At 40.1% G+C, this 16,727-nt stretch overlaps 1 protein-coding gene across 1 annotated transcript in view; it reads left to right on the top strand.

Annotated features, from left to right (window-relative positions):
* Positions 1 to 16,727, top strand: part of PRKDC (protein kinase, DNA-activated, catalytic subunit) — a 2,064,551-nt gene that overhangs the window by 1,288,333 nt on the left and 759,491 nt on the right. Inside the window, 1 exon segment of the mRNA XM_053715028.1 lies at positions 10,248 to 10,320. Within this exon segment, the coding sequence (XP_053571003.1) occupies positions 10,248 to 10,320 (73 nt within the window).

The raw sequence follows: 16,727 nt of genomic DNA, 5'->3' as shown, positions 1-16,727 counted from the left end.
TTACTATACAAATGTGTATTGGCAAAAACTTCTTGTACTTTTTTGGAAAGAGGTAGAATAAGTAGCTAGAGCCACACACTTAGATAAAATAGTTCATTAATAAAAACTTTAGCTTTGGATATATAATCAGAAGTTTAGACAACAGTCAACTTATTACGCTTACCTTAAAGGGACATTAAACTCCTGGATGCAACTACAGTAGAATGATTACTACTCACCATGTTATTGTTTTTCCTCCTATACCTGCAGCTCTCTTATTTTAATCCATTACAGAAGCCTGTTGATAAAGCTCTGGATATTTATACTGGGTGCCGCCATCTTCTAGCTCTCACATTTTTGCATTCTGTGATAGATGCAGTGCATGTTTATAGATTAGTGATGCTACTGACTTTTGACAGCAGTACCTTACAGAATAGAAAACAATTTACATTTCTTACACAATTTAGAAGTTATATAGCAGATATTAAAAGGTTTTAGACAAACTAAACCACGTTTTAGATTATTTACTTTCAGGAAGAAGGTGATAGATCAGACTTCCTGTTGGAGGCGGGGCATGCAGGTGGTTGCAGGTAGCTGCAGGTGCTGAGGACGCTCCGTGCCTCTGAGAGGCCCAAACCAATTTCCAGCATATGCACTGGTTTCCCTTGGCCACATTTAGGCTTGGGAACATGGATCACGATCCAGCATGGGAAGTCCGAGTCGCAGCCTAAAAGTGCACGGTGGCTGGTGCACACCATTTCTATAACTACTTCCATCCATCAAGCTATCTCTACTGCAAGATAAGCCCGCTGTAATATTTAGGCTTTACATCAGTGTTTGACAATGCCTATACCTATTATACCTGTCCCCTGAAAGGCGTCTGCAGAGAGGCTTTAAACTCACTTGCACAAAATCTGTCCCCTCGAACGAACATACCTACACGCTGAGATACGCCAATATACAGATTACAGTCTGAGGAGTCTGGCACTCACCTGGTTGAGCGTGTGTTGGCGCGGTGGCGATCTCTCCGCCTGTTGGCGGTGCTGTATGGGACTTTTGAAGGTCTCGGTGTAGGTGAGGAGGGTGTCTTTCTCCGGGGTTGAAGTGGAGCGGTGGCGGCTTGGAGACTGGCGCAAGGATCCTCGGGCCCCCTGGTTGGGCAGATGCCCTAGATGATCCCGCCCCCTTCAACCGAAGTCATCGGGGGGCGACGTAGCACATCAGGCCCTGGGTGCCGGCACCGCAGCTGAGAGGGAGGAGTGTCAAGGGTGCACACTGGTCTGGTCGCAAGTTTCCTTGACGTGGGCGTGCAGCACTCCCCCTGCAGAGGATCGCCTATTCGGAAAATCAGCAGGGATTTGTTGTGAGCCCAGGGCCTTGGAAAGGCTGAAGTTTGGTCGGTCATGCAAGGTACCTGAGTGGAGCGACAGTGATAAGGTACTGTGCTTTGTTATTCTTGTACATACTGGCCCGGATTACCCTCCTTGTGGGAACTTTGTCCGTAGATATGCAGCCTGCTTAAGTAGCCTTAAACTTTTTTTTCGTCTCACTGGGCTGTGTGTTTGGAGCTACAGAGCGACTTGACAGCGCAAGACTGTCTGAGTAGGCTGGCAGTGAGGCTAGTAAAGACTTTGCTGCAAAACATCATTATTTTGACCTGGACTGCACTATATGAAAAATTATTATTTGCTGAGGCCTGGACTGTTTGATTACGTTGCCTTATCACAAAATTTTTCCTATCTAGGCGTTGTGGTGTTACTTATATATATACCCTGTAGTAATAACAATCTCCCTTTTGTTGCAAGTTATTGTTTTTTTTTATTGCAGGTTGTTGGGGGATACTATAGGCATAAAAAGGTGATCACTGAAGGTTATTAGACAGTAGACTACAGTGCCTACATGGAAGTCTTTCTTATTAGCTAACAGCTGATTGAGCTTTTCCAGACTGAGAAGCATACATATCTGAGATATACAATATAGAGTAAGTTCCTAGTTGAACTCACGGTGACAGATTTATATCACCAAGGCTCCTATAGTGGTATCCTTGACGAATCAATAGCCCTAAATACTAGGTACTGCTCTATATTGTATCAAAGTAAGTCTAGCATTATATAGCAGAGTGCTCACACATATATATGCTGGGAACTTTGTCCGTAGATATACAGCCTGCTTAAGTAGCCTTAAACTTTTTTTCGTCTCACTGGGCTGTGTGTTCGGAGCTACAGAGCGACTTGACAGCGCAAGACCGCCTGAATAGGCTGGCAGTGAGGCCAGTAAAGACTTTGCTGCAAAACATCATTATTTTGACCTGGACTGCACTATATGAAAAATTATTATTTGCTGAGGCCTGGGCTGTTTGAATACGCTGCCTTATCACAAATTTTTTTCCTATCTAGGCGTTGTGGTGTTACTTATATATATACCCTGTAGTAATAACAATCTCCCTTTTGTTGCAAGTTATTGTTTTTTTTTATTGCAGGTTGTTGGGGGATACTATAGGCAAAGGTGATCACTGAAGGTTATTAGACAGTAGACTATAGTGCCTACATGGAAGTCTTTCTTATTAGCTAACAGCTGAGTGAGCTTTTCCAGACTGAGAAGCATAAATATCTGAGATATACAATATAGAGTAAGTTCCTAGTTGAACTCACGGTGACAGATTTATATCACCAAGGCTCCTATAGTGGTATCTTTGACGAATCAATAGCCCTAAATACTAGGCACTGTTCTATATTGTATCAAAGTAAGTCTAGCATTATATAGTAGAGTGCTCACACATACATATGCTGTATTGGGTATCACTTATTGTGTTGTTTTAGGTTTGAATTTGAGTACTTACATTGATATACCATTTTTTTTTTTTTTTTTTTTTTTTCTTCTTCTTTTTTCCTCTCCCTTGATCTTTTTCCTATCTGTTTTTCATTTTATTAAATTAAAAGGGTCTAGAAGCAAGGAATAATTCACCCACATTTTGGATTAGATTAAATCACAGAGAGTGGTAGTTCAATAAGGATTCTTGATTTAAAATATTGTGTCACTTTTTTGAGAATAAATTGTTGTAATTTTTTTTTTTTTTTTTTTCTCCCCGAAAATTTCGCACTTAAAGTAGGGTTTCATAAGAGTCTCACTTAAAGATAATCTAGTAAGATACTACCAGGGTAAACCTTTCAGATAAATACCTAGTGTTGTTTAAGATAAACACTAGCTGTTCTCTGTTCATGGATAAGTACATGCAGCAAAGGAGTTCTCCTTCTAATATGGCCCCCAAATCCCGAGAAAAGAAAGGGAGCAGCAGGAACCTGGACTCTAGCACTGTATCCCCTTTGGATAAAAGTGTCTCCAATCCCTCCCCTAGTAATTTGATGGAATTTGCAGCTGAAGTAGCTAAAATATTGACGCCACAATTCGATTCGATCAAACAGGAGATTAGAAATGAGATATCAATCCTCACTTCAGAGGTTAGACAGTTCTCAACCAGACTAGATGAAATAGAAAATCGGATCTCAGATCTGGAAGATAGACTTAATGTCAGTGATCCGATAATGGACACCCATAGCAAATCCATTCTCGCGCTGCAAGCTAAGGTTGAAGACCTTGAGGATCGGTCGAGGCGAAACAACCTCAAAGTAATTGGCTTACCCGAGTCTCCTGAGTTTCAAGATTTGATGAATTTTGTCACTGTCACATTACCACAAGCCCTGCAGATCCCGGCTCCTACTACTCCCTTCCTGATTGAAAGGGCTCATAGGATAGGCCAAAGACGTGAACAGAACGAGCTAACGAGACCTAGGCCGGTAATTTTCAAGTTTGTTAACTTTCAGGATAAATTAACATTCCTTAAGTATTATAGGAAATGTGTCTCTCTCTCTTTGGATTCACATAAACTACTATTGTTTCAGGATTTCTCTTCAGAAACATTAACCAAAAGAAGAGATATGTCCTTTTTTTATGGGAGGCTACTGAAAGAGAACTACAATATTAGGTTAATTTACCCAGCAAAGCTAATAGTGCAGAAAGATGGTAATACACATACACTTAACAATGTTATGGAGGCTGAGACATTCTGTAGGGAGGCAGGGGTCCCATGATTATGCTTCCTTCACTATGAGATGATAGCTTGGCTCACAGAAGCTGAACATTATATTATGTAGAGTTAATGGAAGGGGGAATATGGGTTTTTGAATTTAAGAACATGATAATTTTAGAAATGGTGTTTTTTTATGTTGTCACGGGACTTGTGTGGGGGAGGGCTGCGCCCCCCCCCCCCCCCCCTTTTTCCTTATTTTTTTTTTTTTTTTTTTTTCTCTCCCCCCTTCTCCCTCACTCCCTAGGTCCTTGTTATGGCCCACTATAGGGAAGGGTTTACTTTACATTGCTGTGTGAAGAAAGGTGTTGTGAATCCTTTACTCTCCTTGATAGATATGAGTCCAACAAGATGAATAGTATTGAGGATGTCTAATCTTAATTTCTTGTCTTGGAATATAGGGGGCATCAATTCACCTATTAAAAGGAAATCTATAATAAAACATTTGGGTAAATTTAAACCGGATATAGTCTTCCTACAAGAATTACATCTCGAGGCTAGTGAAATACCCAAACTTAAATCTAAGTGGGTGGGGGAAGTGGTGGCGGCTCCATTCACTTCTAGGAAGAGGGGGGTGGCATTATTATTGGATCGTAGGTTAGATTACACGATAGGTAATATTGAACGTGACCCCGACGGGAGATTTTTAATAGTGTAATTAGCAATTAAAGGTATTAAATATACACTCTGCAATATATATGGCCCTAATCAAGTTGACCAAAATTTTTGGTCCGTCCTATTAGTTAAATTACATAGTTTCATAGGAACGAATTTAATCATTGCAGGTGATTTTAACCTAATAGCAGATCCCTCCCTGGATAATGCCAATAATAAGATGCTAAACACCAGAGGTAGGAAAATGAGAATATTTCAGAGATTGTTTCCATCTGGGAATGGTTGATTTATGGCGAGTTCAGAACCCGGATGTCCGCTCTTATACTTGTATTTCGCATGCGCAGAGATCGTTCTCTAGACTAGACTATTTTTTTATTTCAGAAACCATGCTAACGCAGAATTGGTCCACCAGAATTGAAGATATAGTCATTTCTGACCATGCGGTTATATCATTGGGACTTAGGGCCGTAGGCAGACGGCTTGGTCAGAACTATATTTCCTTTCCTAGACATTTGACTAATAACATTAAATTTCAGAACCATCTCCGATTGAAATGGGCTGAATATCTTAATAATAATCATAATTACATAGATAAGGTTGAGATATTCTGGGAGGCTTCTAAAGCCGTCTTACGCGGAGAGATCAAGTCCTATACACTTTACTTATCAAAAAGCAGTAGTCTAGGGATTAGACAACTAGCCAACCGTGTGAAGAATTCATATAGAGCGTATATTACTAGGCGCACGAAAGAACGTTGGGATACCTACGTTACAGCGAAGACACTCCGGGACTCATTCCTGAAGCAGATTAGTGCCCAGGAAGAACTCAGAATGAAAGCAAGGTATGGAGGGTTTACGGGTAGATCAGCAAAGTTCCTAGCAAGGTTAGCCAAAGCTTCTCCTAGATATGCAATCACCTCTATTAAACAAGGAACCTTGAGATACACAAGTCACACAGATATAGAAAAGGTATTTTTTGACTTTTTCCAGGATCTATATACTCAAGAGCCTATCAATCTACAGACAAAAGAGACATTCTGGAGGAAGATTAAAATCCCACGTATAGCCATAGAAGCCAGAGATGCCATCAATGCTCCTATTACGGAAGAGGAAATAATGTGGGCAATTAAGAACGCGAAACCCAATAAAGCAGCTGGTCCAGATGCTCTCCCTATAGAATATTATAGAATCCTCCAACCCCAGGTGATTCCCATATTAGTTAAGTTATTTAATTTTTACTTTTCCGAAAATAAGAGCTGTTCTACATCCTTTACAGCTGCAAATATCTCACTGATCCTTAAAAAGGGGAAAGATCCCGAATTACCAAGTTCCTATAGACCTATTTCGGTCTTAAATACCGACTATAAGTTGCTTGCGTCCATCATAGCCTAACGATTAAAACCTTATATGGGTGATTTAATTCATGAGAATCAATCTGGCTTTATGCATGGTCGTAAATCGACAAGGAACATAAGGAAGCTATTAATCCTGATTGAATCTTTCTGGAATATATATAAAACTAAGGAATCTTATGGAAGCGTTGATAAGGCTATTCTGACAGTCGATGCGGAAAAGGCTTTCGACAGGGTCAGTTGGGATCATTTGTTCTCCACATTAGATGAATTTGGGTTCTCGGGCTCTTTTAACAATTATATACGTTTAATTTACAGTTCCCCTTCCTCCGCGGTTATTATTAATAATACCTCTACACAGCGATTCAAACTTTTCAGAGGGACCAGGCAGGGTTGCCCACTTTCCCCCTTCCTGTTTAATCTTAGCATAGAACCACTGGCCATTTTAATACGGCAAGAATTGGAGGGGATCGCATTAGCGCGGGAGAAGCTGATTCTTCTTCTCTACGCGGATGATTTACTCCTATTTCTATCTAATCTTGCAGTGTCATTACCTATACTACAGAATATTACCCGAGAGTTCGGGGAAATCTCAGGGTTTAAGATTAATACATCTAAATCTGAACTTATGTGGATAGATAAAAATCCTGTACTGCAGCTGGATCATCCCTTCAGGGAGGTCCCACAGATTACTTACCTGGGCTTACGATTATCTAGAAACCCGGAGGAATGGTATGGATTAAATTATAGGTCAGTAATGGATTCCTGTAAGAGTAAACTAGATGAATGGACTAGGCTTCCTATCTCACTAACAGCTCGAGTGACTTTGATTAAAACAATCATCTTCCCAAAGCTCCTTTATATTATGCAAAACATCCCATGGTTCCTACATAAGAGAGATATCACCATGTATAATAAGGCCTGCTCCAAATTTTTATGGAATGGCAAAAGACCGCGGATTGCTGTAGGTAGGCTCATGAATTCCAAGACATCAGCAGGTTTGGCTCTCCCCGATATCCAGACATATAATCTGGTTATAATAGCTAGATTCGCATTTGACTGGCTAACGGGGAAGGAGCAAATTACGTTGTTTATGTGGGAATCACAGCTTGTGGCCCCATTTAAACTGAAAGCCCTGTTACACTGTCCACTTACTTCACTCCCTTCTAATATATTATATCTAGACACTCTGAAGAATGTCATTATTGCTTGGCAAAGACTCTGTACAGAAATGGGCAACTCGCCCCATGTTTCACAATACCTACCTATAGTGGGTAATCCAGAATTTATCCCTGGTCTATCGAATCGGATATTCATAGATTGGGAAGATAAAGGTCTCCAGACCTTATGCCAGCTGCGGGATACGGGAGGGCATACATTGTTATTCCAAGAAATGGTGTCCCGGTTTGATATAGGGCCACGGGAGTTCTATGCCTACCTCCAAGTTAGGCACTTTCTCCAAGAGATAACTACGAAATATGGGAATGACTGGTCCCTGGGTGAGCTGCAGACTAGGATCTCAATATATGCAGCAGGAATATATTCAATTTCCCCCTTATACCTACTATTAAAACAAAAATCATCAAAAGCACAAGTAGACGAGATGGTGGTTAGATGGGCTAATCTATTCTCGGATATAGATGAGCAGACTATCATAGAGAGCTTTAAAATAACTCAACAGTCCTGGGTCCCGACATCCTGGAGGGAGTCCCAGATAAAAATCGGGCTACAGAGATATCTTACGCCTGCTGCGTTAGCCAAATGGTATAAAAAAGAAGCCCTTTGCTCTAGATGTTCAAATACCGGTGCTGACCTCTTTCATTGTCTATGGAGTTGTCCTAAGGTATCTCAATATTGGGGGAAAATTATATATTGGATGACAGCTGTCTTGAAGTTGGACTATAAAATATCCCCTATTGAGATCTTCTTCTTGGTAAAATATCGGCACTCAATTAAGAATCATAAGTTGATAAATACTATCATCTTATCTGCACGGAATCTTATATTTAAGACATGGAAAGCAACTGCCTTACCCACAATGGCACAATTTAAAAGGGCCTTGACTGATCAGTTCATAATAGAACAGATTAATCTACCTTATCCACAAGAAAAACATCTAGTAGTATTTTTTAAAAAATGGGAGATATTTCTAAGATCGCTACCCCTATTGCACCAAAAAAAATTAAACCATTTAGTAACTCGGAATATCTACAGTTGAATGTATTGGCAGGTCACTTCCCTGGCGAATGGGCAATGGACTTTGAGTAAGTGTTTGGGGGTGAGATGAAGGGGGGGGACGGAGAAGAGCGTTTCCCGTTTCCTTTTTTTTTTTTTTTTTTTTTTTGTTTGTTTGTCTTTGTGGTGTCCTGTTTGTGGTTTGGGTTGGGGGGTCCGGATACTGGCCATACTGTAATTTTGGTAGCGTACATATAATGTGAGGATAGAAGGCAAGAAAATAACTGAATCGAAGAAAGCATAGCGAGTTTACCAAGGGCCATCTGGTTACACTACACAATTTTAGCTAAATCTGAATGTTCACTTTAAAAGACAGCACTGAGAACTGTTTTCAACTAGTCACGGTCACTACTGACTCATTGGTTTGGTTCACCTTGATTGTATCTAACTATGTATGGATTTGTGTATAATCACTGTTTCCCATTACCTTTAGTTTAAGAAAGTAGGTAAACTTTTAATTATAAATGTCTTTTTCATATTTTAATATACAGACTTATGCATCTATGGATAAAGGGTTTATTTTTTTTTATTTTTTTTTAGTTGAGGTCTATACAGCACATTATTTTCCCCATAAAGGATTTATGATAAATATGTCTTTTTTTTTTTTTTTTGTATTGGTTTTCAAATAGTACAGCTTATGATGCACTATATTAACTCGAATATTGTATGTATGTGTTTTTGTCTTCTTCCCACTGTCACTGTATCTGGACAAAGCATTTGTTTGTAATTATCTATAACTTCAATAAAAAAAAAAATGTTAAAAAAAAAATAAAAAAAATAATAAAAGGTTTTAGAAATAGTATAGAGAAATGCAGCCCCTTCACAAATGTACAGCTCCTGCTCTGTATTGTGCATGCTAAACTGAGAGCAATAAGGTTTGTCAAGAAGACAACAAAATTACTGATCTGTGAATGTGCACTGCTTTTATTACAGTGTGAGAGTATACTTAAAGGGACAGTCTAGTCAAAATTAAACTTTCATGATTCAGATAGGGCATGCAATTTTAAACAACTTTCCAATTTACTTCTATTATCTAATTTGCTCAATTCTTTAGATATCCTTTGTTGAAGAAAAAGCAATGCACATGTGTGAGCCAATCACACAAGGCCTCTATGTGCAGCAACCAATCAGCAGCTACTGAGCATATCTAGATATGCTTTTCATTAAGTGATATCAAGAGAATGAATCAAATTAGATAATAGAAGTAAATTAGAAAGTTGTTTAAAATGACATGCTCTTTCTAAATCACGAAAGAAAAAAAATTGGGTTTCATGTCCCTTTAAATTCCAAGCAACGCCCAGTGTGAAGGTACAGAGCTTCAGTAACCAGCACTTGTAAAAGGTTCACATTACAGAACTGCTTTGAACAGAGCTGCGGACACAAGAGGAAAAACAAAAGCATAGTGATTAGTAGCCATGCTACAGTAGTTATACCCAGCAGCTTAGTGTCCCTTTAAATACTCTCAGATAAACTCATATACCAAGGAGTTAGGCTCAACAGCTTTAAAGTGCTTTAAAACATGTTGAGATCTGTGCATATCCTAAAAGGGCTAATTAAGTAAAAATAGTTTGCATAAAAAAAAAATGCATAAAAACTGCTAGCAAGTATTTAAAAAAAAAAAAAAAATCAATAATAAGCAAAATTAGTTACATAGCCATGCTGCCTGGAGTAGTCTGATCTCCCCCCCCCCCCCCCCACACACACACACTTTATCAGTGTTTAGCTACAGAAACACAGGCATTGTGTTTCACAGCAGCTTATTTGCTTCTAGACATGCTCCAGCAGATAATGAGTGTCTACTTCTGCATTCTACCAAAAGCAAAGGTAGATATAGATGCAGCCATAGAAGAAAAAGTGTGGGGGGAGTTAGAGCTGTACAATTCGGAAACTTAAAAGAAAGGATTAATGGCGAGGCACTGCAGTTTATTTGCCACATTTCTTTGTTAACCTAAGGTATATATGTTTTTTGTTTCTTAATTTTAGGTGCCTCTTGAGAGGAAAAGGAAATATTTTGCAATACGTAAGGAGGCAAGAGAAGCTGCAAATGTTGATTCAGGTATTGTTGATACTAATACAAATAATACATATTTGTAACCCCTGGACCCGATGGGTTGCCAGGGGAATTCTATAAAATGCTTAAAAAAGAGACATCAGAGACACTCACACTGCTTTACAATGCAATTTTGTAAGGGAAGGCAAACATATCTAACAGATTTACAGAGGCAAATGTGACAGTTATCCCTAAACCAGACAGAGACCCACTACTGACGTCATCCTACAGACCGATATCCCTGCTCAACTCGGACTACAAACTGCTTACAAAAATTTTGGCTAACAGACTAGCAGAGATACTCCCTTCTTTAGTACACGAGGACCAGACCGGGTTTGTGAAGGGCAGATCCTCAGTTAAAAATATGAGAAAAATACAACTAGTACTTACACATTACTGGGAAAAAGCCAAACAGGGTAGGGCCCATGATACTGAAGATGCTTGTCTGATACTTGTGGATGCCGAAAAAGCATTCAACAAGATACTGTGGGACCACTTGATTACTACACTAGGGAAATTTGGTATACAGGGAGCCTTCATGACGGCAATAAACAGCATTTATAATGAACCTCGCGCCGTGATCCCTATTAATGGCACACCATCCAAACCATTCCCGCTTATGAGGGGCACGAGACAGGGGTGTCCCCTGTCTCCGCTCCTCTTTGACCTCGCACTAGAGCCACTGGCAATAAAAATCAGACGAGACACAGAAGGTTTAAGTATAGGTAACGAGACTATTCACATGTCCCTCTTTGCAGACAATATGATCTTATATACGAGAGAACCCAGAAGAAATATCCCTCATAATGCACATTATTGCTGAGTTTGGGGAAATCTCGGGATACTGCGTAAATAGAGATAAATCAGAGCTTCTGTGGTTGCAGAATAAGAGACCTACAGAACCTCTACAGGACAACTTTAAAATAGTGGCCAACACATTTAAATATCTAGGCATCGAGGCGGAGCTAGCCAGCAACAAGAGAAGTCGCAGGTCTGTGTAGCTCTGCACATAAAACTCCTAAAAGTAGTTATAAAGCCGATAAATTTAGGTAAAATTGCCTAAATACCAACCCCTGAGCACTAGTAGAGGTGTTCAACCCTTTTAAAACAACAACTGAAAGGTTTTAAGCAAGATCGTTGGGGACCGGATCACCAGCACCGGAAGAAAAGCAGGAAAGACCGCGGCTGCGGCCCACCCGAAACCTCGACACAGATCTAGAAACTGAAGGGAAAAGATAATAGTAGGGGGAAAATTCTAGCAGCCAACCTAACCTTGCAAACTCTCAGGAACATTAGCCGGAAGATTGCGGGAGAGACCCGCCACTATTGCTGCAGAAGTCACACGCTGCCGAAAATCTCACAACCCCTTAACTCAGCCTCACGGTGCCTCTCCGGAGGGTCGGGGCCCCGCTCCGGAGAGACACAACAAACTCCAAGACACAAGGTGAAGTGGTACCATCAACACTCACATTAGCCCAGAAGAATCAGACCACGGAGGCCTACCGTTCAGCAGCAGGTGCGGACGCACACGCGACCTCTCACGACCTAAAAGCCACAAACGCAACTGCAGCACCCGATAAGGTTACCACTCCACGGAGAGGTACTAGTACAAGTGAGTCAATTAATACTTGAAAGTAATCGGGGGAGGCGTTGGCGCGAATTTCCACCATCCTGTTTCTGCGCAAATTGCAAGCATACCAAGCTAGGCCCAACTGAGGGACAGAAAGCTATTAATAGATCCCGGTACACTGAGAGGGGTAAGCACAACAATCAGACCCCCAGACCATCACAATTCAGGCCTAATCTTTAGCAAAAGACCCTGGACATATAGAGTTATCATATAGGCCCAACAAAAGTATTTGGCTGATCACGCATATACACTATACCAGCACTGTCAGTTCAGAACCATATAAATTACGCCTCAGATACAACTGACAGTGCAGAGACAATCCCTTCAAAGATTATCGTAGCTAATTTTCAGAGAACAAAACAGGGTAATAACCACTGAAACACGGAAAACAGAGTATTCCTCAGTAAACCACGCCAATGTGAGTGCTAGTTCCAACACTCCTAAATAGTCTCCTTATAGGACTCCAATAAGACCAAATCCTCTACCTAGGCTATTGCTAATAATACTGATGACCTGGGAATATCTGAAGAGGATTAACAGGAGCCTGCAAGTCATTCGACAAGAGAGACTTTACACTAACACCATACTCCTCCTCATATAAGCTAAATGTGAAAGTGATGTGAAAAGAGGCAGCTACGAGGCCTGAACTTTGAACACGACTATCTATTGAGTATGGGGTAATAACAGTTATGAACAAAAATTCTTAATTAGCACTTAGAGATCCTGAGAATAAACTAGCACAAGGACTGTATAAAACAGCTGCATTACAAGGAAGACCCCATAAAAGATTCATTTTACCACCCACTGAAAGCCTCAAGATGAAAAATAAATCACAAACAGTAAAAGAGTGCCTATCAAGATCTCAATCAAAGCATAAAGGACTTGATAAAAGCATTTCTAACCCTATAACTAGCCCACAAGCACAGAGCTCAGAAATACCTGAGGGAGCCAGAACAGAAGAACCAAACAAAGAGCTTCTACAGCAGATTAAATCTCTATTTCAAGAAGAATTCAAGACAGCCCTATCAGAAATATAACAAGACCTCAGGGAAATAGGTGAGAGAACTGCTGAATTAGAGGAAAAACTGGACAATGTGACTGAGGAAATCCCTATATTGAGAGACTCTATCCAAGATAATTCGACATACATAAGCAGGCTTGAAGAACAGATAGAGGATCTAGAAAATAGATCAAGACGATCTAACTTGAGAATCCGGACCCTCCCAGAGACTTACAAAAATTTAGAAGAAACCATTACTGAGTTATTCACACAACTAGTCCCAGATATTGATCCATCTACCCTCCTCATGGACAGGGTACATAGGGCCCTCACAAGACCCCAACAAAATGCAAACAGGGACATAATCCTGAAAATGCACTATTACCACGTCAAAGAAAGAATCCTAAAAGCAGCCAGAGATAAAAAATGCATAGAATTTGAAGGACACAACATTCAAATATTCACAGATCTTGCTCCTATCACACTCCGAAAAAGAAGGGAAATGAAACCAATTACTGCAGCCCTAGTGAAGGAACATATAAAATATAGGTGGAATTTCCCTTTCAAACTGGTTTTCTCATACCAGAACGGAAGCTACAGCTGCAATACCCTTGAGGAGGGGAGAGTACTGCTTCAACGTCTTCAAATCCAAGCTGACATACCAACAACTCCTACTGAACCTTCACCACCAAGAAAATCTTTCCAGAAGGAATGGATACCAGTAGGAAGAAGTGGCAAAGCAAAAAAACAAAGAATTGCTCCCAAACAGGACACTGGTGAAGCTGACTCGGATGAGACTGAGAGCACTTTGTCCTGAGAGCTAAGTAGAATATAATTTGAGTGTAACAAGACTAACTCACTTTATACAGAAACTGTTTCTTTAGGTTGGGCCATGCCCACCGTGGACTGTCATGTTATCTTTTCTTTGTTCCACAGGTTTAGTATTGTTATGTTTATTTTCTTCTTTATTTAACTATACTTGAGCTCTATTACCTATGAGCCACATTTGTTATGCAACCCTCACCCTTGAAAGGTATGACTCCCGTATTAACATCTTAACTACCTCAGCCAACTTAAGGCGCACTAAAGCTTTTTGCCTGGTAGGCTGCATGAGATATAACTAACCTCCCAGAGGGTTCTTTACATTATACTCCCCATATCCCCCATTAAGAGGGATTAATGATGTTTATTCCAATTACATGTTTTCTCAGGATCTCCCCCCCCCATCCCCACCCCCCTCCATCCACCCCTGCACCCCCCCCAAACCCCCCCCCCGATATACTTATCTCTACACTCAAGGATAAGCTAAAATTGAGTTTGGGTTTCAAAGTTGCCTGAATGTTATTGTTTTTTCAACTCACTTACACAATGTTATTTCCAATGTTGATTTTCAAAATACTATTGTTATATCTTTGGTCATTTTTTTATTGGTTACTCCATGCTACATATAAGGAGATTTATATGTCATTTACAACAAAAGCATTAACTACCGACAAGAAACCTGCTAGACTAGACTTACTTCTTAACTTTTATAACGGTTTGATATGCTTTTCTGTAGCGAGAACTGAGACTGGCCTGGTCTGTGGGGCCCCCCCTCAAATGGAAGAAGTCCTGACACAACCCCAAGAGATGCACAGGTACCACATTATGAAAATTCCCCCTAAACAGCCCCCATGTCTATAAAAATAATTTCGCATAACGTTAGGGGATTAAACTCAGATATCAAAAGGAAAAAAGCAATCTTAGAATATAAAGCCATGAACGCTAAGATAGTGATGCTTCAGGAAACACACTTTACGTCTATGTTTACCCCCAAATACTGGGACAAAGTATACCCGACACAATTCCACGCCATTGGCCCAAAAAAGAAATGTGGAGTTTCAGTGCTAATCCATTCATCCTTAAACTTCCATGAGGAATCCATAATAAGAGATAGAGAGGGCAGATACATCATAATACAGGGTTCTATTCACAACACCCCAATACTGTTAGTGAATGTATATGCTCCCAACGAGCTACAATCTAATTTTATCTCCAAACTCAGCAAACACTTAACATTGTGGAAAAAATATAAAACCATAATAGGAGGTGACTTCAACCTCACTATGAATGATAAAATTGACAGATCCTCACAAGCCTCCACACATACCAACTCTACCACAAAATCAAATAGAATACTGCTCGATTTCACTTTAGACCATAACCTGACTGATAGTTGGCGAGCGATGAATCAAGGGGTACATGACTACACATATTACTCCCCCATGCATGCATCACAATCAAGAATAGACTACATATTCGTAAGCCAAATTCTGGTCCCCCTAATAGTCAATACAACCATTACTAATTGCTCTTGGTCAGACCACTCTATAGTGGAGACAACAATGGCGGGACTAGTTAACCCACAAAGAACAAAATCCTGGACACTCAATGCATCACTACTAAGAGAAGGCCCAACTTTAGAATTGATTAAACAACAAATTGCTGAATTCATAGAAATTAACAATAACTCTACTAACAATCCAGCACTAGAATGGGGGGCACTGAAAGCCTACACACGAGGTCTACTTATATCCGAATCTAGCAAACAAAAAAAACAGCGAGAGGCTAAACTACTAAGTTTAAAATTAGAGACTAATAGACTTAGGTCACAACTAGGAAACAATCCTTCACGATCACTAACTAACCAGCTTAAAAACAAAAACGCGGAATTAGATTCACTCTTAAACTCAGAGGCCATCAGATCAATAAGAGTAGTCGACACGCAATACTATATTTATGGAAACAAGCCGGACCGGATGCTAGCAAATAAATTGAAAGAGATTGTCAGGGCCACAACCGTCCCACAAATACAATGCCCAGATAATAAGATCACTAATGACCCGCAAGATATTGCTAACTTATTTGCGGATTACTACAATAAACTGTATAATATTCCTAACTCACATAAAGGCAAAAATAAAACACCAGACTTAATATCGTTTCTAGGAGATAGTAAATTACCAACACTAACAGAGGAGGAATTAGACTCCTTAAATCGCCCCATAACACAAGAAGAAATAAAACTTAGTATCAAAAACCTTAAAGGATCCAAAGCCCCAGGCCCTGACGGTTACCCTGGCATTTTCTACAAAACACTACAGCCATTACTAGTACCACAACTAGTTAAAGTATTCAACGCTATGATGCAGGGCAAGGAAATACCAAGAGAAATGTTGATGGCCAGAATTTCAGTGATCCCAAAACCAGGCAAGAACAAACATCACTGCCATAATTATAGGCCCATCTCCCTGATTAATCAGGATATTAAACTATTTACCAAAATTCTAGCAAATCGTCTAAATCCACTTCTCCTTAAATTAATTCACCCAGATCAAGTGGGATTTATTTCTCAAAGGGAAGCCCCAGATAACACGAGGAAAATTATAGATCTTATTAACGTAGCCACTGTGGGACGGGTGCCTTCTCTGTTTCTGTCTTTGGACGCAGAGAAGGCATTCGATAGAGTTGACTGGGGTTTTATGTTTGCAGTACTTGAAAAGGTAGGCATCAAAGGGGAGTTTTATGATGCTATCAAATCTCTATATTCATTCCTGACAGCTTTTGTTAAATTATCAGGCTACCAATCTTCAGCAATACATATTAACAACGGCACCAGACAAGGTTGCCCGTTGTCCCCACTTTTATTTGCTTTAAGCATTGAACCACTGGCCATCAAAATCAGAGAAAGTAGGGACATTTCAGGAATTGAGGTGGGACACTCTGAACACAAGATCTCCCTAT

The sequence above is a fragment of the Bombina bombina genome, chromosome 5, assembly GCF_027579735.1.
Source record: "Bombina bombina isolate aBomBom1 chromosome 5, aBomBom1.pri, whole genome shotgun sequence".
Taxonomy (NCBI): Eukaryota; Metazoa; Chordata; class Amphibia; order Anura; family Bombinatoridae; genus Bombina; species Bombina bombina.
The sequence above is the reverse complement of the archived record's forward strand: the minus strand, read 5'-3'. Positions and strand labels throughout refer to the sequence as shown.